Raw genomic sequence first — 22,634 nt, 5'->3', positions numbered from 1 at the left:
TGCTTTCTAATGTCAACAATAAGAGTGCATGTTTATGTGTGTGTGTGTGTGTGTGTGTGTGTGTGTGTGTGTGTGTGTGTGTTTCTAACCAGATGACGTGTGCTCCTTCCTCTGAAACCTCAATCTCAAACTCCACTTTCTCTCCCACCACCACATGATAATCATCCAGCAGCTTTGTGATGGTCACTGGGGGCTCTGAAAACAACAAACCCACATATAAATACATCTTTGTGTCAAGAAAGCACCACAAAATGAACAGCACTCCACCACACTGTAGGCTTAATGGACTGGAGTTTTGCTACAGTTTCAGGTGCGAATCAGAAGCATTATACCTGTATGATCTGCATGAAACTGTATGAATTATTAACCACTGTCACTAAATGTAACTAAAAATCCTTTTTAGAAAAAAAAACAGGTTTATTTTGGATTGAGTAGTTTCCTCTCAACACTCATACAGACAGACTCAAGGAAGGTGGTGGTCTTACCTTTGACGAAAACTTCAGTGAAGCACTTGTCGTTTCCGATCACGCACTCATACGCTGCATCATCCGCCAGGGTACACTTATTAATGGTAAGAGTACGGATATTCCCATTGGACTCCATTATATACCTGCAACACACACCAGCCAATCAGGTCTCACAGAGACGAAAAACCCAGCAGTGATGATAAACAGCAGGAACAAGTCTAAATTTTCAAGTATTTTATCATGAGTCATGAAAGTTTAAAAATCAGAAAATATAGTAGGTTCGAATTTTTGATTTAGCTTTATCTTTTCTGTAACATTTTACATTCCAGTGTCCATTTAAGCAACTTGAGCACTGTTTAACAAAACGAAAATGAAAAAGTATCAAAACTAATGTATATACATTGTAACTCATACATTATAGTTTCTGTACATTTGACAGCCTTAAATGTTTTTCCTTATTGACTATATGTGTGAAACTGCGCACCCTACTGTTTGCAAAGATAACTACATTAAGCTCACCATCATCAGGTCTAAACTGAGTACATAGATCTCATCAGTTGTGTAATTTACTTCTAGTCGTACAGTTGAAGGCCTTTATTGGACTGTTGACACCTTAGGCCCTCCCCTTTTCAACCACTGCTTTACAATGTGTGAAAGTAATGACGGACAGATTTCTCAACCAATCAATGCTAAAATCGGCTCTGAGGGGGTCACTTTCTCCATCAAGTAAAGGAAAACCTAACCAAACCTGCAGTGAAAACGGCAGTGGCAGTAATTTAGTCAGAATGATTACAGTAAAAAATGAGTCAGATGAGTAACACTTCACTTGAAGGGTGTCTACAAAACACATTCACTGTATACACCAATCAGGCATAACATTCTGACCACCTCCTTGTTTCTACGCTCATTGTCCATTTTATCAGCTCCACTTACTATATAGGTGCACTTTGTAGTTCTACAGTTACAGACTGTAGTCCATCTGTTTCTCTGATACTTTGTTAGCCCCCTTTTACCCTGTTCTTCAGTGGTCAGGACCTCCATGGACCCTCACAGAGCAGGTACTATTTGGGTGGTGGATCATTCTCAGCACTGCAGTAACACTGACGTGGTGGTGGTGTGTTAGTGTGTGTTGCACTGGTCTCAGTGTTGCAAGGAGGTGGTCATAATGCAATGCCTGATCAGGGTATGTGTTTGTATTTTACTTTGCAGATGTTTTGATCTCCTGGCCGTTCTTCAGCCATTTGACCTCAACATTGGGGTCCACCACCTCCACAGACAGAACGATCTTCTTCCCCTTCTCCACGGAGTAGGCCGACTCCAGACGCCTCAGGAAGGCTGCACATGCACACAGTCAATCATTCAGATTCTGATAAGATATACACTCTGTTCAAATCTAAAATTAAAATTTACCCTCAGTTTAACTCATCATCATCATCATCATCATCATCATCATCATCATCATGATCTACAACCGCTCAACCCAGATAGGGTCGCGGTATAACTCAGATTAACTTCAGTTAATTCTAAAGTTAAAAATTCTCCTCAGTTGGATTTAAAGTATTTATTTCAAAAGTTCACATTTCTTCTCACCCAGTTAGATCCACTCTATTCAATTCTAATGTTCAGGTTTCAGGAGGACCTGATTTTGATTTTAATATTTCAATAATTGCAGTTGACAGATTGATTTAATTAGTGCTTAACATTAGGGCTCATTCTCTCTCTCTCTCTCTCCCTCTCTTTCTCTCTCTCTCTCTCTCTCTCTCTCTCTCTCTCTCTCTCTCTCTCTCTCTCTCACCTTCGCTGACTTTCGGCTCCACCGCCTTCATCTTCTTCAGGCGTTTGAGCATGCCCCTCAGGTCAGTGATGCCGTATTTGAAGGCGATTTTCTCGTACTCGCTCGGGTGGGCGTTCTTCAGGAGCTCCCAAACATCCTTCTCGTCGATCTGTGGCTCTGGTCTCTTCTTTCTGTCACGCACAGATATAGAAAGGAGTGATGACTAAACAGAACAAGAGAGAAAGAGTCGGACTCTACAGAGAAATAGTGTAAGTGATGTAGCCAGTCTGGCTCTCCTAAATGCCTCTTCTTACATTCAGTTCAGTTATTTCTGACTCACAGTTCACTGATGTTCACAATCCCAGGACGTTGCTTAGGTGTTGCTAGGCCATTGATATGGTATCCGTGGTGGTTGCTAAAATGTTGCTAGGCTATTTCCTGACGTCCCAGGTGATTTCTAAGATGTTGATAGGCTGTTACTATGGTATCCCAGGTGATTGCTTAAGCGTTGCAAGACTATTGCTGTACTATCGCAGGTGGTTGCTAAGATATTGCTAGGGCATTGCTGTGGCATCCCAGGTGGTCAATTAGGTGTTGCTAGAATATGATATGCTAACCCATGTGGTTGCTGTGTTGTTGCACAGCCATGCTATTGTATCCCAGGTGGTTGCTAAGGTGTTCCTAGGCATTTGCTGTGCTATGCTAGGTGGTTGCTTTGGTGCTGATGTGCCATTACCATGTTATCCCAGGTGGCTGCCAAGGTGTTGCTATGGTGTCTTAGGTGGTTGCTAAGGTGTTGCTAGCATACTAGTATCATGGTGATATAGAGGAGTGTCCAGAAACATTTGTGTTGAATACTGACTGTGGTGGAATAAGAGTTACATATATAAGCTTTACATATTATATAAGCGGAGTGACTCTGTTTCAGGATGTTGAACATTGCCCCATTCATTACTATGGAAAAAAGTGTTTAAACAAACACTGTATGATCATATAGTCATATGTACATATAAATTGAATCAGTTGAAAACCTGTTCAGGTTTAAAATCTACAATCCTGCAATGATTTGTATTTGTAGTTCAAAAGCTGTAGGAGGAGAATAGTAGTAATAATAAGAAGAAAACAAAGAACAATAAGTTGGCTTCTCATTATTAATCTGCAAAGTCCTAAGAGTTAAGCTATCGACTTAAAGCAGTGAACACTGACTTTTTTGTGGCTTTGAGCAGCGCACTGAAGTCCAACTCTCCTTCATCCTCACCCGCATCCCTGTAAACACACACACACAGTCGTTATGTTACAAACACTCAGCTAAACGTGCTGTTTATGCATCAGATCTGTAAAATGATTAATATATAGTTTGGTCAGTAAATATATGAATAATATTTTTTAGTTTTGTGACTCTGAAAGCAGGCCTAAAAATAATGATCATACATTAATGACTTTTATTTTGACACCTGGATTGTGGTGGGTAAATGGGGATCAGGTGAGCCAGATAGAGAAGGGAGAAAGAGAGACGTTAAAGGTAGAGAAATAATAAAAAACCGAAAATGAACACCAGGGTGCTTTTGAATGAGTTGAACTGAACATGAACTGGGATTGTATTTCCACTAACTGGTCATTTTATTAGAAACACATACCTTGGTGGTTGTTCCCTAAACAATCTAAAACTCATGATTGTTCGATGTAGCTATGATCAGTCAAGTGAAGATTCACTATATGGACAAAAGTATTGGGACACCTACACAATACACCTACAGGAGCTTTTATGAATCCCATTCAAGTTCTTCCACACCAAACTCACCCAGTCAGGCCTTTATGGAGCTGCTTTGGTCACTGGGGCTCAGTCATGCTGGAACAGGAAAGGTTCTTCCCCAAACTGTTCCACAAAGTTGGAAGTGTACAATTGTCCAAAATGTCTTGGTGCTGAAGCATTAAGATTTCCCTTCACTGGAACTGAGGGTTCTAGACCAACCCCTGAAAAACAGCCCCATATCATCATCCCTCCTCCACCAAACTCTACAGCTGGCACAGTGCAGTCAGGCAGGTAACGTTCTCCTGGCATTCGCCAAACCCAGACTCGTCCATCAGACTGACAGATAGAGAAGCTGATTCGTCACTCCAGAGAATACAGGTCCTCTGCTCCAGAGTCCAGTGGAGGCCCTTCACTCCACTCCATCCAAAGCTTGGCATTGTGCATTCTGATCTTAGGCTTGTGTGCAGCTGTTCAGCCATGGAGACCCATTTCATGAAGCTCTTGACACTCAGTTCTTTTGCTGGTGCTGCTTCCAGAGGCAGTTTGGGAGCTCTGTAGTGATGATTCAACAGAGGATAGACTCTGTGCTCTTCAGCACTCGGTGGTCCCTCTCTGTGAGTTTGAGTGGTTTACCTCTTCGTGGCTGAGCTGTTGTTACTCCTCGACACTTCCATTTCACAATAATAGCACTTACAGTTATCGGGGCAGATCTAGCAGGGCAGAAATTTCACAGACTGACTTGTGGCAGAGGAGGCATCCTGTGACAGAGCCATGTTTAAAGTCACTGAGCTCTTCAGTGCAACTCTCTACTGCCAGTGTTTGTCTGTGGAGACTGTAAGGCTATGAGCTTAATTTTATCCACCTGTTAGTAATGGGTGTGGCTGAAACACCTGAACTCAATAATTAGGAGGGGTGTCCCAATATTTTTGTCCAAATAGCATATATTATTCAGAAGGTATCAAAAATGTCCAAAGAAAGTCCTTCAGTAACACTTTTAGACAGACTTACGCTCGTTTGAAGGCAGAGAGGATGTCCTGATGTTGTTCTTGTTCAGCAGCTAAAAGAACAAACACAGCTTCAGACTTGCAGAGCACAATTACAATAACCTACTGTAAAAATAACTGTAATAAAGTTTACTGTGTAAATGTTTCTAAGAAATATTTATTGTGTAAAAGTAGCTGCTTATTAAAAACTTTACTGCAAAGGAAACTTTATTGAACGTTTACTGCATGAAAATAACTTTTTCAAGTAACTGTTTAGTAAAAGTGTTCTATGTAAACGTTACTGTTTAGTAAAATATAACCATATAAATGTTACTGTTTAGTAAACATGTAACCATATAAAAATACCTGTTAAATAAAAGTTTACTATGTAAAAGTAACTTTATTATATAAAAGTAGCTGTCTGTTAAAAGTGTACCATATAAAATAACTTTAATAGAAGTTTACTATATAAAAGTAACTGTTTATTAAAAGTTTACTACATAAAAACAACTGTTTAATAAACGTTTACTGTATTGAAAATAACTGAAGGATCATTGTGTAAAAATAACTCTTCAGTAAAACTTTACTATGTGAAAGTAACTGCTTATTAAATGTTTACTGTGTGAACTTAACTATTTGATAAGAGTTTTTAAACATAACTATTATAAAACGAGTTCCTTTGTAAAGCAGTATGTTAGTAAAAGTTACCTGTTGAAAAAGTAACTGTAATACAGGTTTGTGTGACAGTAATGATGATCTGATTAGGCCTGTTTCTGAAGGTCTCCTGCTCTGGTTGGTATCACTCTGGTAATGTCTGTCTCTGTGTGTCGTTGCTCACCTTCCACTGAAACCTCGAAGGTGCAGCTGTCACACTTGTCTTTGGCTGTGACCTCACACCTGTACCCTCCAGCGTCACCTGGAACCACCTTCACCACCTTCATCTCATACGTGTACACCTGGAACACAGGCAGTCGGAGAGGGTAACACTGAGAGTAAGACGAGGCTGAATCAGTGATTGTAGCCATGGTGATCACAGTCTGATTCTAATGCAAGAAACGGTTTTTAAGCCTCAGTTTTTAAGCTCATGAATTCCTATTTGTTTCCTTGAATGCTGTCAGTGTCACTGCTGCCACTCAGTCCGTGTCTCCTGCCTCATTTGTGTAGAACACATTACTTTAATCGCCAGTAGCTGGCACTGTCCCATCCACACTGCGCATGTGTAAGCGTTTTAATGTAATCTTAAAATGTACCCCAGTAGGACTTAAGTGTACATTTTGCACTCTTCCCCACTCGGTTGACGTCTTATCTCACCTGTTAATCACTGAGTGTGTTTACCTGATTTATAGTGATTTGTGCAGCTACTGCGTCTTCATGGTTTGCTAATATCAGAGCAGATCTGATGACGTATGTTTTCTCAAGCTAATCTGCTAATAAAACTTCATAAAAAGAGGGCAGGCAGGGTTACAGATGAGGCAGCGTCAGTCACACTCAGTCATGATCGAGTGTCTTTTAGTGATGTGTCGGCTCTTTGAGGTGACGCTGTGACTGAAGAGCTGTTTTTGTACATTAAGGCAAAACAAACAGGTAGATTTCATGATTTTATGCTGGTCTGTCCCTTTCAGAATCGCTGGTTTGAAGCATCCCACCTCTGCCTCCTCGTTATGCCCAACACATGCTGGTTGTTGTATTAATTTGGTTTTGTTCTTGCTGTGTTTTCATGTTAGCCTTAGCCGTGATGCGTCGCTAACTGTTCTAACTTTTGACTTATCTTTGACGTTTGACCTGCCTTTCTTTGTCAATGACTGGTTGATGGATGCCTCTCAAGATTCATCCACCGAAACTACTCGTCAGTTTAGCAATTCAGCAAACGTCAATTTTTAATATAATGAGACACAGCTCTCACACGGTGCTTTATTCTCCAGCTGTTGTTGGCCACAGCCACGCCGTACACAAACGAAGCTTTCCTAAAAGCTCACTCTCTCTGACTCAGCTCATGTCTCTCTCCCTCTCCACACACACATGTACACACCCTGGGGGGGTTCCTCGCCCCGCCTGCTCCAATCGCAGCAAAATGAACCAATAAATGCTGGAGAACATAACATCACTGTCCAAAGAAAACCATGCATCTCCATTTTTGTCGATTTTTATTTTTCTATATCATTTCAACACACCAGCTGTCCTTTACGTTGTGTGAAAATTTCATGATGAATGGGCCAATAGAAATGCTCTAAAATCACTTGGAATAAAATCTCTTTACATTAACTTACATTGAAAGGTAAGAGTGTTTTTGCCCTCCCCTGTAAAGTTACTATTTTGAAGATACTTGTTTTTTTTTGTTTTTTGTTTTTGGACAGCGACGATAATCTAAAACAAACATGACAAAACAAAACATTTCTTGAACACGCTACAATAATAAACTTATGCATTTTGTTTTAGTTAATTTGAAGGTAGATTACTGATCTACTGGAAATGAAATCATACATAATATTGCTACCTTGGCTAATTTTTTGCAGAAAAAAAAACTGCTACAGAATAAAGCTGAAACAGTCGGCACTTCTTTGTGAGCTGAGCTGACTGATCTGACTCACTGCAAAGAACCAGAAAATGAGCCCAACATTAGCGTCTTCGCGTCATTCCTGACTGACCCCGGCTCTTTTTTTCTCCCTCTAATCGCTGCTTAGCTGAGCGAATGTGACATTTTTGTAAGTATGAATGCCGGCGGAGTTTTCTGAGTTTGGCTGATGAACATTTTTGCTGAAAACGTCAGTGCTGAAGGTTAAATAGCTGATGTTTGAGGAACCCTGTGCAGACAGTAAATCGCTCACCTTGGTGTTCCTGTCGTACGTTTCTTTAAACTGCAGGTGTTTTCCCGCCTTACTGCCGAGGTCCAGCCACTTCCCCTTCAGCCACTTCATCGTGGGCTTCCTAGCCAGAGTGGACGAGTCCACCTTTGCTACAAACACCACATCCTTACCTACACACACACACACACACACACACACACACACACACACACACAGACACACACACGCACACACACACACACACACAGCGGTTATTCTATGTTCTTGATCATTTCAATACATCAGTCTTTAAGGCACAGTAACAAAACCAGCCTGTTTAATTCTAAGAAAGACAGGTTAGAAAATGACTCTGCAGAAATGATTTATGACTCTTTTGATACATAAAATCACACAAAAATGTTCTTAGTGGACCTAATAATAAGGAAACAAGGCCTTTTAAGCTGTATTGTTTGTTAACTACTTGTAGTATTCACTATGAAACTAACACACTGCAAAAAAATATATCTTGGTAAGTAAAATTAAATGTAGTCAACATGTCTAATATTTCTTACGTTAATAGTTTTATAAGCATATTATAATGTTATAAACTTTTAGGTATATTTTAAGGTATGTTTTACTTGTTTTAAGTCACTTTAGTGAAATTCTCTTCTGTTGGCAAGTACGTTTGATTATTTCAAGCATTTATTTATTGAAGCAAACAAAACTAACAGCATGCTTCTTGAAATAAAAAGCTTTTTTTGCCATAAGAATAAAACAACCTCACTAGATGAAATGACTTAAACATGTAAACATTGTCCAGAAATATATAATATTCTTACAGAAATCTGTGAGAAAAAATGAAAAATATTTAATATTTTTTACTTGATTTAAATTTTTTCTTGGAAATATATATTTTCTTTCGTTAGCACTGCTTTTATTAAAATAAAAATATAGAGTATATTATTAATTTTAAATGATTTATTGTGTGATTCTGTTTGTGTGGCTTATCATTTTTCAGTGGATTCTAACACAGATGAAGCCAGTGAACTTTCTGTTCAGCTTATCCATCAGATATTCATCCTTAAAAACCTTGATATTACAATAAAGCTGGCTATGTCTGATCTCTCTTCAGCCATGCTACTATAGCTAGCAGTGTAAGCTACAATGTTAAATTAGCTTTTCTAACAACAATAAAACAGAAGTAAATTTATGGATAAAGTTTTTCCAGCGATGGCTGTTAATAACAGATCACTTTGTTCAGCAGATGAATGAAAAGTCTATAATTGGGCGTGACGTTCATTTCATTGATTCTTTTGATGATGTTCTGATCACATCATGCAGTTCTGATCACTGATTTGATAAGAAAGAACATTAAAACAGCTGAAGCTGCTTAGATGTTCAAGTTTAGTGTCAGGGGGGTTATGGATTGGGGCAATGTCCCACCAACCAATCATCATGCCCCACTAAACCCACTATTTTTGTATATGTTTCTGTAGCGACAGATGGCAAAAACAAAATGAACACTTTGTGTTTTCAAATTTGAAAAAAAAACTTTCAAATTCCCCCATAATTCAGTGTGTGAGATGTAAACAGAGAGATTCAGAGTGGTTTGGTGTGAAATGGTTCAGATGTCTTTACAGTGGTGGTGATAGGAACCAGGGGTCGCCATGACTACAACACAAATATAGACATTTTATTTACTATCCTGAACCACCAGTGAACCTACACGAGTCTTCTGAGCTTATATGGAATGATGATGATGGAAAATAGTGGAACATCTGAAATAATAAGTTGTTATTACAATACAAAACTACTGTTTTTTTGGGGACTATTTTGCCTTAGAACACCCTTCTTGTGTCCTTCCACCATGAATGAATTAATATAAAGGGACTAAAATACATTTTAGACCAAAAATGTTATTAAAACGCGATAATAAAACAATCTCAGACACCAGGGAGCTTTTAGAGGTGGACGTCTGGTTCCTATCACCACCACTGTGAACAGCTCTGACTGGGTAAGATTCTCTAGAACAGAATGTTTCACACCAAACCACTCTGAACCACTCTGAACCGCTCTGAACCACTCTGAACCACTCTGAACCACTCTGAACCGCTCTGAACCCCTCTATTTACATCTTCACCATTTAATTACACAGCGATTTTGAAAAATTGGTGGAGCTCCCCTTTAATGGGTAGATCTTTGGTGATTTGCTGTGTGTGACTGTCCTGTTTATTGTCTGAATGTGTGGCCCTAGATCTATTGTACATTTACTGCCTCATGTTTCATAGACTGACCACCCCCACACCGCCCCCACCCACTCCCTCAGTCTCAGTCTTTTCACTGGCGCTGTAGGTAACCGTACCTGTCCTCACTGCACTGAGTGTCGTGCAGTCATACCTGCTATGGCCACTGTGTTCTCTGGCTTCTCCAGAAACAGACCGGTCAGCTCTGTCTTCTCTGTAAACACGCAATACACATGTAAGAAAACATACATGATCACTTACAGCACCTCACACACACCACACACACACACACCACACACACAGACACACACAGACACACACACACCACACACACAGACATGATCTCCTCCAACAGGACGTTTTCAAAAAGCGTTCTGCTGTTACAATGTCAACCCTTTTTGGTATGTAGAGCCATATTCCACACATTCTCCATCAGTCTGAAGGACCATTCCACCATGCAAAGAATCATTTAATCATGCAAAGGGTTCTTTGAGTGTTCACGGTTCTATATAGAACCACTGTCTTTACTAAAGAACCCTTGAAGTACCATCTTTTTTTAAGATTGTAGGGGTACACAGTGAAGAACAATTCAAATACATCTCCAAACGTTTCTGTAGATCGATTCACCAAAACATCATCACACATCGTTAAATATAACCATGAGCAGACAGGCTGATGTCCCACCACAGACATCGGCGCCTCCAGTCGTCTGACTGGCCCAAAGATGTTTTTATTCAGTGAGACGTTGAGTCTGTCCTGAAAAACCTTGTGTTTCCAAACCCACATTACAGGAGAGGAACGATGGCTTTTAATCTAAATACTTTGAAGCACATACTGGCCTGACTGGAGCCACAGAGTACGAGTAAAAACTTCCTCGAGTGCCTCCAACCAATAAAAACTCCTTTAACAAAGAATGTGATTCAAACATCCCATGCTATAAAACAAAAAACATAAGTTCAAAACTACCTGGGATTATTTTGACAGTCAGTTTTATAACACAGGATTAAAAACTACCTGGGATTATTTCGACAGTTAGTTTTATAACACAGGATTAAAAACTACCTGGGATTATTTCGACAGTTAGTTTTATAACACAGGATTAAACATAATCTGGGATTATTTCTAGAAATAACTTTATAGCATGTGATTAGTATAAACTAGGATTGTTTCTACATCTTCTACATCATCAGGATTAATATAATCTATATAATTAATATAATCTAATATAATCATTTCTGTGGTAAATGATATAGCACAGGATTAATATAAGCAGGAGTTATATCTGCAGTTAGTTTTATGACACAGGATTAATAACACCTGGGATTATTTCTACAGTTAGTTTTATAGCACAGGATTAACACAGCCTGGGATTATGTATTTCATTTTGTTTTATAAAATAGGACTAATATTTATTTTTTTATTTCTACAGTTCGCCTTCTGTCCAATGACTGCTGGGATACGCTCCAGCTCCCCCCATGACCCAGAAGGATAAGCGGCTTAGAAAGTGTGTGTGTGTGTGTGTGTGTGTGGTGTGTGTGTGTGCGTGTATTTCTACAGCTTGTTTTACTGCAGGTAAAATCAGGAAAAGTGACTGAGACGTTAGATTTGGTTGAGACTGAAATCACTGAAGAACACCAGCAATATTTATATTACTTCACCTCCGCATGGAAAACTAGTCCCATCCCAACAGTACTCTCAGTGAAGTCTCTGGTGTTTGGAGTGACCCTTTATCTCCAGGAGCATAAAGAGGTTTACTGAGCTCTCAGAATGGAGTCACAGGGGTTTCTCACACAGCTGAAACACAGTCAGTACAGCTGATGATCTGAAGAACATTCCAGCAGGGCGTGATTTGATGGTAGAACCACTCAGTGCAACACAAACCACATGAATATTTCACACACACACATTGAGGAGGTGTGGAGAAGCTGTCTGAGAGCAGAGTGAGACGCTGCTGTCTTACATCCCGGACTTATCAAAACTGTCTGATTGGTCAGAGCCCTGTCATTTCTGTGGCTGCGGATCAGCACTGTGATTGGTTCAGCAGAGCTGAGTATCACTCAAGATTTATAATAAATAATTGATATTGATACCAGTACCGATACTTCACTTCTGTATCGATTCCTGAGCGATATTTTTCAGTACCTTCATGTAAGTGGGTGTGGCTTAAAGCAGAAATGAGTCGGGGTACATGTAGTGGGTGTGGCTTAAAGCAGAAACGAGTCAGGGGTGCTGGAGGTGGGTGTGGCTTAAAGCAGAAATGAGACTGGGGTGATGGAAGTGGGTGTGGCTTAAAGCAGAAACAAGTCAGGGGTGCTGGAAGTGGGTGTGGCTTAAAGCAGGAACGAGTCAGGGGTGCTGAAAGTGGGTGTAGCTTAAAGCAGAAACAAGTCAGGGGTGCTGGAAGTGGATGTGACTTAAACCAGAAACAAGTCAGGGGTGCTGGAAGTGGGTGTGACTTAAACCTGAAACAAGTCAGGGGTGCTGGAAGTGGGTGTGACTTAAACCTGAAACGAGTCAGGGGTGCTGGAAGTGGGTGTGGTTTAAGGCAGAAACAAGTCAGGGGTGCTGGAAGTGGGTGTGACTTAAACCTGAAACGAGTCAGGGGTGCTGGAAGTGGGTGTGACTTAAACCTGAAACGAGTTAGGGGTGCTGGAAGTGGGTGTGGTTTAAGGCAGAAACAAGTCAGGGGTGTTGGAAGTGGGTGTGGTTTAAAGCAGAAACGAGTCAGGGGTGCTGGAAGTGGGTGTGGCTTAAAGCAGAAAAGAGTCTATCAGTGCGCTGCTAATTAAATGCTGAAATTTGGTTCTGAATGACAGGAAATACAGGCAGCGTAACTGATTTTCATGCCCAGCTCTAGATTTCAACAGAGCAGCAGTTCATCTTCTCTCAGGCAGCGTAAACACATTCAACCAATAGAAACCAAGAGAAACGACAACAAAGCATCTCTCTTGCTCAGTCTGGAAACATGAGACTGGAAACAAACCCAAAACAAAACCACACTGACAGGAATAGTTCAGCGAATGTAGTTGACACCCCAAATGTAGCCGATCAGCGACTTTCAGTGTCTGAAATTTGCTTACTTAGGTTTGGCAGTCAAGCTTGAGGCTAACGCTGCTAGCAAGTAATGGAAGCTGATGCCCCCCAGTTAGCACAGTGCTAACTGCATACATTAACATTGCTGTGTAATTAAAGGGACAGTGCAGCTTAAAACTGATCTCATTTTTGTCTTTGTTAAAATTGTTAATTATTTAAAAAAATGTAAACAGCCTGCTGACCTGAAAGCACGAGTAGACTTTTAAAACTTACTTCCACCTTCAAGACACCTTATCTGAAGGGCTTTTAGACTTAAAACTGGAAAATCTCAATCTAGAGTCCACTGTAGCACCACTCTAGGAGGAGAGTGGACATGTTTACAACAAACACAGCAAGAATGAATTCTTTCATTTTAGCAAATAAGTAATTTCTAATAGACTTACATGGTTTCTGACTCTGTATGATACACTGTGACTGTAAACATGCAGTCAGGTACATCAGTGTAGTTAAACACAGTAGTTCAGTCCATATTTATAGATGACAGCATATCAGAAATCATCTACATTTGGGGTGAGGAGGAAAAGAGAAATATATATATGATGTATATATATTTATACATTTATATATGTAAACACGCACGCACACACACACACACACACACACACACACACACATTTAGCTTTCCATTGAACTATTCCAACATTTAACAATATTAAATCTCTCTCTCTCTCTCTCTCTCTCTCTCTCTCATGCAGTGTCTGTCTCTCACCCGGCTCCTGTTCTGCTTCTGTTGGGGCTTGAAAAATTAATTAAATTAATTTCATTTGTTAATTGTTGTTATTTAAGTAATTTCACAGTAATTTTTTAAAAGGAGAACATTGATATAAAAGAGCTCATTAAAATGAGTCCAGAACACTTTACAGTCACTCACAGTTAGAACCTCTTAAGCTCATGTAAGAGCAGAAAAATCTGATCTATTAATATTCAAAAATCTGATCCCCTCAAACAGGAAACACCTGCATCATTATCAGTTATTTACATCACAGAACCAACGTAAACATCAGCACAGCAGTTTTCTCTTAAAGCAGCCTGCAGATGAACCCCATACCTCGGACCATCTTACCAACTGAGCTCCTTCATTAGAGTGATGAAGTTCAAATTTAGCTTCTCACTGAACACAGAGTTACTGAACAGCCTTCCAACCTCCATTTCTACAGTTCACACCCACTGGACTATTATTTAACATGTAAAATCATCTATAAAGTTGAAGTATTTAGAATATTTAAAATAATAATGCATTTTATTTCTAATGCTCCTTTAATTCAGGTAGAAATCTCAATGTGCTGCAGAGGCAAACTCAGTACAATGATAAAAGCACAACATTTAGAAAAAGACTACATAGCTGGAAAAAAATAATAAAAAAAATGAAATAAACAACTGACACTGACAAATACCAACAAACACCCACCAACACCAATAAACACCAACACAACTGACACAAACAAATACTAACTGACACCAATAAACACCAAACAACACCAACAAACACCAACACAACTGACACCAACCAACACAGATAACTGACACCAAAAACACCAACAAACACCAACACAAACTGACACCAATAAACACCAACAAACACCATCCCCAACTGACACCAACAAACACCAATGGCACCCAAAAACAGACACCAACACAACTAACATCAACAAACACCAATAAACACCAACCGACACCAATAAATGACACAAATAATCGACACCAACAAACACTACCAACTGACATCAAACAACTAACATTAACAAACCACCAAGAAAAACAACAACAGACACCAAGAAACAACAACTGAGACCAACAAACACCAAAAAAAACAGGTGATTAACTTATCCATTCATGCAGTATGCTTACCATTTGCCTCAGGGGGCGGGGCCTTGCCTGTAGATTGATAAAAAACAAAAATTAATGAGTGTGTACAGGTATATACATATAATCACATTAATAACAGATACTGTACAGATATACATATAAACATTCATAACAGATAATGTACAGATATGCACATAACCATTTTCATAATAGATTATGTACAGATGTACAGCTGTATGCAAAAGTTTGGGTGTCCCTGTAAATAAGTAACATGTCCTCTACAGAGACTCACTTCTGAACATTTTAATACACAGTTACTGTTTATTTACTGAATTTAACACATTGGGAGAAAAACAACAATAAAAACATGATCTATGCAAAAGTTACAACACATATTTTGTTTATTTTTCCCCCAGTAAGTTAAATTCAGTATATAAACACACACACACACACACACACACACACACACACACTGCGCTGTCTGTAGAGGATGTGTAACTTATTTACAGTTAGAAAATCAACAGTAGATCAAATTTGTCAAATGTCTGCAACTGTGCATTGAACCTTATTATTAATGGTGAATCGTCTATTAGTTGTGAATACATGCACTTACCCTCTGCAGCCACTGCGAAAGAATGAAAGCAGAAAACAGGAAGGGTCAGTAAAGGTTAATAGGTCAAATGGTTAAGCAGGGTGCGTAAGGCTGTGCTGGGGTCAGGGGGTCAGCTGCTTCAGGCCTCTCAGTGAAGTTCATAACTGAACTCAGTCCTTCTCATACTGTAACACACAGTACACCGCCTGTCTGTTCTGCGCTTTGCGATGAAGGGGTCATCTCATCTCTTTAAACCAGGGTGTCAAACTCAACCACTAAAAGGACCATTTTAAAATATCTAAACAAACCCATGGGCCAGAGAATGGCTATGTTTTTATTTCCTTTTTAATTAACATCTGCTAGAACCTAAACTGGCCATTAAAATACAGCAAAACTGCAGCAAAACAGGCACATTAGCAACCACATCCCTGATAGCAAGAGGACAGTGGTCCACTGCCGGGCCGCTGATGGCAAAGCTAGCGGTCCAATGGAGTTTTGCTCAATGTTTTCTGGGTGGCCCACCTGCGGTTAAGCGTAATATTAGACAAAATTCTACTTATCATCGCATTTTCCACTCACAGTCCAGCTTATTGATTTTTCCTTCCTTGCTTTATTTAGTTACACTTTGTAAATTTGTAAATAATTTTAATTTAGCACAGCGTCAGCAACATTTTCTATAAAATCATTTTCCAAAATAAAAGTCTGTGTGCATTTAAAATCTGTTTGGGGAGACTGAAAAACTAGCTTGTATGCAGGACAGTAATCTGGGTGGTCCGAGGATGGACCAGCAGTAGCAAACAGCCAGCGGGATGCTGACCTTGTCCAGCCAGCATACCAGTATATGCTTGCTATCTAGGACAGTATATGCTTGCTATCTAGGAAGGGATACCATAGCAACCACCTAGCAACACCCTAGAAACCAATTTGCTTACCATAGCAACCATCTAGCACCACTCTGGACACCACTTTGCCTAATGTAGCAACCAGCTAGCAATACCCTAGTAGCCACTTGGAACTTCATAGCAATCATCTAGCAACACCTTAGCAACCACATACAGCAATGGCTTAGCAACCACCAGGGGTATTTATAGAAACCACATAGCAACACTTTAGAGGCCAGTGGGGACACCATTGTTAGCATTTAGCGAGCAGGATGGTTCCCCTTCTCGCCCACAGGGGTCACTCTCACCAGAATACTAGACATGTTTACTCCCTGTTGTCTGCCATTTTGTGTACATAAGGCACGTTTCATCCAGTTCTCTGTGAAGTCTCGATTCGGTCGTGTCACACAGTTCTGACTGTGTTTCTCATTTCTGGTTATGACTTTCTGCTCTGGTTTCTGGCTTATGAGTGTTGGTTTGTGCCTTTTTTGGATTGTTTACCTTGATCACCTGCCTGCTTACCTGCTTTCGACCTGTACCTGATTTTGAGGTTAGATTAATAAACCTGCTGTTGACTCTTGATCTCTGTGGTGGTGACCATTGTGACACCCCTAACACCATAGTAATCTTTTGGCAATATCCTAGCAACCGCCTGGGAATTATTGAGCTGCGCAATCTGCATTTTTGTCAGGAAATGCACTTTTTTTAGTTACTGTATTATTCTATTATTTATCACCTAGCAACACCCTAGCAACCACCCAAAATCTTTCTTCAGGAAATGCACTTTTCTAGTTACAGTATATTATTCGTGATGTAATAACTTTTGGGTGTTCCCAACAGACCTGAATGATTGAATAAAACAAATTACCTGTCACACATCCCTCCAGCAAGGACTCTCAGAATTCCTTGGATGATCACGTGACTCCACAACACACAACCTATCTGAGATCAGCCTCGCCTGACTATTGATTATCCCTGCCTGTTCTGTGTGGTGATCTGTTTAGTTAGGTTTATAAGCCTGGGCTTTAGTTCAGTGTATTTGTGAGGTATTGCTGCTGTCACAGAGCTGCTGAGCCTTTCATGTTGAGTTCCAGTTTGTTTTTCCGTTTGTTGACCATTTGCCTGTTTATTTCAATTCTGCCTTTCTGTCTGATCCCTTGGACTTTGTTATGCTGATGTTTTTCTGTGTTTTGGATTGTTTCGGATTAGACCTTGGCCTGTTTCGTGACGATCACTTTAAAACGCTGTTCCATCCTGTGCATCTGATGCTGTTGCTTCTTCTACCTTGATCGAGTGCCACTGCTTGCCAGCCTTCTGGACCGTTTCAGCCTTCCAGACCATTTTGACCACCATTGAGCTTCTCGCTGTACAACGCTGTGCAAACCTCACCTGCATGAACTGACCTATCTGATGCTGCTGCTGCAGAAACTCAAACTATCTAATTAACCATTGCTCCGCCTGGTTTTCCCCGTTTTGTATTATAATATTTTATATTAATGCTGTTTGCTATCCGGTGTGGTCCAGAGGAGGATGGGTTCCCCTTTTGAGTCTTGGTTCCTCACAAGGTTTCTTCCTCTTGCTGTTAGGGAGTTTTTACTTGCCACTGTCGCCACTGGCGACGCTCGTGGGGGCTTGGACCCGGATTTCTTTTCTTTTTAATGCTCATTTCCTTGTAAAGCTGCTTTGTGACAACACCGGTTGTAAAAAGCACTGTTTAAATAAATTTTGACTTGACTCGACTTCAACTCCCTCAAACTAGTAAAGCCTCTTCAGTTTTTACAGGCCACACATGTCTGACTCGTCCTGTCCCGTTACATTTCCTCTGTGGTGTCAACCTTACAGTGATTCTGTCACTATGAAGTTATTATTAAATAAAATAACAGCAATTTTGAGTGACACATGATTCCAAACTGTCCAACACTCGTGTGTGTCTCCCTGCAGTAACACGATGCGCCTGTCATGAAAAGACACGTCTCGTTTGTGCTTGACAGTCTCGCAGACGTGAGACAGGAGACGTTTCCTTTACTTTGCGTCTCTCGTGTCTTGGCTCCTCCCTCTGTAAATGCGAGGACAGTGAGGACGGTGAGGACAGAGCAGACGTATCTGCAAGTGAGATCATTGATCACTCTGTTGTCAACAGAATGACATCAGTTGCTGAGGGCTTGCACAGCTGTATCCCCTGTCTGGGGGCTTAACCAGAGACCCTCCCCCAGGGGGAGACGGAAATCCTCAGTCTAAAAGGCATTACAGGGTGTGAGGGCGGAGACCAGAGGCTCTGAGTGAGTGAATGAGAGTAAACGGAGAAAAAATAGATCACAATATAACATTGCCTGTCCTGTCATTCATCTTCAACATGGTTTCTGTGTCCATTTTTAACAAGCTACAATGCGTCTAATACCAAAAAACAAATGTTTTGTGAGACGAGTAACAGCAAGACGGAGGTGTGACAGGGTTCATTTATGGCGCTGCACCATCTTCTTACATCACCAGAGATGCTTCATGTGAGACCATGTGCATGATGTTTGAGCCTTGTCACTATCAAACCCAGTAGAAATAACTGACCATGGTTGGATTTATGACCACTGCTACCGTCTTTATGACTTGAGAAGAGTTTTTTTTCTTTTGCCGCATTACAACTACTGCATTTTCAGGTTGGAATTCCTGTGGTGAGATTAGATAGTTATGTTTTTGTATATCTCTAAAAGCTTTTTACAAGCTGTTGCATTTTCTTTCGTGTGGCTACATGACCTCCTGTACCCCAACAGTGCCAACCAGCTAGCACCACCCTAACAACCACCTGAGACACCACCGCAACCACCTACCAACACCTTAGCAACCACACAGAACACCACAGCCCTGACAAGCAGCTGGGGTATTATAGAAACCACCTACCAACACTCTAACAACCACTTGGGATACCATAGCAACCAGTTAGCAACAACCTAGAAACCACCTGAGAAGTGCTTTAGCTGCACAATCACTTTGGACGATTAGTTACAGTATTATTTTCCATTTTATTACTTTTTGGTGTCCCAATCAACTATTAAGGACCCGTTCAACCCCTTCAACGTACAGCCCAAAGTTACGCCCTTGTATCTGGCAGTACGACAGGGAAAATGTGAATCCATTTCATACCACAGTAACTAGCAGTGTAGGTTATGATGGTTAATATAGCAAACTAGCGATGCTGAACCAGTTGGAGCTGGAGAAGTCTTGGTTTAGTGTATCAGATGTTTATCCAGTGAAAACCTCATTAGGTTAAATGGGATTTTTACCAGTGTTCTGTTAAACCTGCCCAACTTCAACAGTCACTACAAAAGAGCACAACTGTGGGCGGAGCCTGGAGAGGGGAATGAATGATTCTCACAAAAAGGAGCTCTGAGGAATCTGAGGGTGACATCATCTCTCTGGGTATTCCGTATGAAAGGCTGGAGGGTATAAATATAGTCACATTCTGTCAGATTCAGCGGCAAACCGATCCTCATACGCCCTAATCCCTCAACCCGACACCACATCAGACACGGAGAGAGAGAGAGAAACCTGACCCCTCAGCAGGGCTGACTGACCTTAAGACTGGAATCTTTTCCTCCTCCAGCCTTCGAGTTCACCATGTTCCTCACAGTGTGAAAACTGCTGTCACATTATCATGAATTACAGTGTGAAATATAATGCTTTATGGGCTTTTTTAATGGTGGGGGATAAAGTGACAGCGCGTTATTGTGAGATTATTTTTGTCCCACTTTAGTTTTTTCTGATTTATTGTGTTTCTGTGCTTTTTATTCATATTTTTGTCTGCATGTTATTAAATTATTGACTTTGGAGCAGTTGGACACACACACACATCATTTAAACCGCTTATCCTCCTGGGTCACCGGGGAAGTGTGGGGGGGGCTGTCCCAGCTGTCTTTGGGTGGAAGGCAGGATACACCCTGGACAGGTCGCCAGCCCATCGCAGGGCAGACTTTGGACCAGTTTAACAATTCAAAATCTTCATTAGAGAGCTGCTCATCATTTCCTGCCCAGCCTGTACGTTTGTTCACTTTTAAAGCTTAACCTCTTAAAACTTTAACATTCAACTAATGGTTATTTAATAATCAATACAGTAATGTACTACACTGCAAAAATGGCATTTTGGTAAATGAAATTATTTTAAATCTCAATATGACATATATGAGATATATCGACTAGATTTAAGATAATTTCGCATGCCAATACACAATTAGTGCCAGTGTACTGGGCCCACGAGTATGAACGGGCTTCCTGAGTCTCTAAGAAATTCTGGATCTTTATCTCTTTTTAAAAATAATCTTTTTAATTTTTTTTGTTTTGTTTTGAGTAATTCTGAGTCTTATTTTTTGAAACTTTTCATTTTAGACCTGTTTTCATAAATTAATTTTGCTTTGTTTTAGAAACTCTGAATCTTTTAAAAAGAATCTTAAGAATTTTTATGGATTTTGAATCTTAAAACTTTTCTTTTCAGACATGTTTTGTTTTAGGAATTTTGTTTTATTTTTCTCTAAAGCAACTTCAGTTGATGTTGCCATGAAAAGTGTGCTATATAAATCAAATGTCTTAGTAGTATTTTTCTATTATTATTATTTTTTGCAGTGTAAATACATCTAAATGAAACCTATACAGTAAATAAACTCATGTAATTTAATAAAATTACATAGCTATGGTTATAAAACTAAATGTGCTGTGTGTTTTACAGTAGCTTCCTGAAAGCATAACAAAGTATCAGTAAACTACTGTAGAATCACTGACTCAATAATCATCCAGCTGTATTTGTCTGTATAATTATCTGAAGACTTCCATTGCTGGTGCTGCTCATTTAGAGCTACTTTAAGGGTTGAAGGTTATCCAGGTTGAGTGAGAATGAGCTGCTTTGGCCGAGGAGTGAGATGGTTTGGATGCTGCTGGGGTGTTTAGCTGTTCTAGGGTGACTTTACTTTGTTTGGCTGGGTGCTATTTGTATTACCCGGTGGTGTTAGGCTAATTAAGCTAAAGCATGCAGTCGTGGCCGGTCAAGACTGGCCTCCTGAGGATCAGAGTGACCGCACAGTCCAAGTGTCCAATAACCTCTCTGATATCACACCAGGAATGACCTGATAAAGCGCTGACAAACAGCAAGAACCCCATAAAACACTTATATATAAATGAAATAATACACTTAAGTCCCTCAGGAACTAACACACTACTCAGAAACTGCCCTTCACCAGTTTGAGGCGTCCAGCTTTTTATCTACATTTGTCTGCGTGAAGCAAATGGAACAGCTGTGAGTTGAAGATAAATATAGCCCAAACATTAACACAGAGTTGATTTATGATAAACTAAACCTTTACAGTGAGTTATGGTTTATTGTATAATATAAATTTCTGAGGGGAACTCTCAAAGCCTTCTCAAACTTCAGAGAAGGCCTAAGGAGTTCTGGGAAACAAGATTACAACATTATTTTATAAATATTTTTAACATTTAACCTCTGCGAGTGTTGCAGCAATACTCTTATCCCATAGATACGTTTGAGTTGGAATCAAAAGGAATGAATTCTTGAATACAAAATTGTCCAGTCAGGACTGTTCTCTCTGTGGTATCTAGGTAGATACAGCCAAGCTGCTCTCCCATTAGTTAGGACTTCAGGAGCTGGACTGAAGGCCTTACACATTAGATTAACTACCAACATGATTAGGAATCAACCAATCATGCTTTAATTTACAATGGATAGAAGGAAAAAAGTCAGGCTAGTCCTTCTGAAAGTTCTAGATAAGTCACTATGAGTCAATATGTTTTAATGTTCACAGTTCCTTCACCAAGTCATAGTTCCTTAACGAGCAGCTTGTTGATATGTCAGAGTAACGAGCTCCGCCCACTCGCTGCACAGCCGGCAGTTCGTTCTCCAGCTCCTTACACTAAATTCCCAAACTGTCATCACCACTGAGCAGCTTTTCAGTCGGCAGCTGTGACAGAAGAACAGCTAAACAACCTGGAATCAGCCAGAAATTAACCCAATACCATTTGCCAAACGTGTAGTCTGATCTTCAGAGTCTGATCAAATCAGACTGAGCCATAAAACTGCCGCAATATCAAGTTCAGCTCAGTTTTGTCATTTTTTGCCAGATCAGTATTAATGTTGTTTTGTTCCAGCCAGTCTGTAAAGCATCTTACAGCGCATTTAGTTTGGCGAATGGTGTTGAGTTCATTTCTGGCTGATTCCAGGTTGTTTAGCTGTTCTTCAGTCACAGCTGAAAAACTACTATTAATC

At 40.1% G+C, this 22,634-nt stretch overlaps 1 protein-coding gene across 4 annotated transcripts in view; it reads right to left on the bottom strand.

Moving 5' to 3' along the window:
* mybpc2b (myosin binding protein Cb) overlaps positions 1-22,634 on the bottom strand; it is a 57,938-nt gene that overhangs the window by 20,131 nt on the left and 15,173 nt on the right. The window contains exons 2-13 of one of the 4 annotated variants that reach the window (XM_036580839.1): positions 15,516-15,527; positions 14,945-14,971; positions 13,806-13,832; positions 10,158-10,217; positions 7,803-7,951; positions 5,816-5,933; positions 5,003-5,051; positions 3,448-3,507; positions 2,263-2,432; positions 1,670-1,802; positions 486-610; positions 90-195 (exon numbers count right to left, since the gene is read on the bottom strand). In XM_036580839.1, coding sequence (XP_036436732.1) covers positions 90-195; positions 486-610; positions 1,670-1,802; positions 2,263-2,432; positions 3,448-3,507; positions 5,003-5,051; positions 5,816-5,933; positions 7,803-7,951; positions 10,158-10,217; positions 13,806-13,832; positions 14,945-14,971; positions 15,516-15,527 — 1,036 coding nt within the window. The remainder of the gene's footprint in view (positions 1-89; positions 196-485; positions 611-1,669; positions 1,803-2,262; positions 2,433-3,447; positions 3,508-5,002; positions 5,052-5,815; positions 5,934-7,802; positions 7,952-10,157; positions 10,218-13,805; positions 13,833-14,944; positions 14,972-15,515; positions 15,528-22,634) is intronic. The other 3 variants (XM_036580848.1, XM_036580856.1, XM_036580863.1) reach the window with 3 other exon arrangements.

Source organism: Colossoma macropomum, unplaced genomic scaffold, assembly GCF_904425465.1.
Source record: "Colossoma macropomum unplaced genomic scaffold, Colossoma_macropomum, whole genome shotgun sequence".
Classification (NCBI taxonomy): Eukaryota; Metazoa; Chordata; class Actinopteri; order Characiformes; family Serrasalmidae; genus Colossoma; species Colossoma macropomum.
This window is presented reverse-complemented; position numbering and strand designations above follow the sequence as displayed.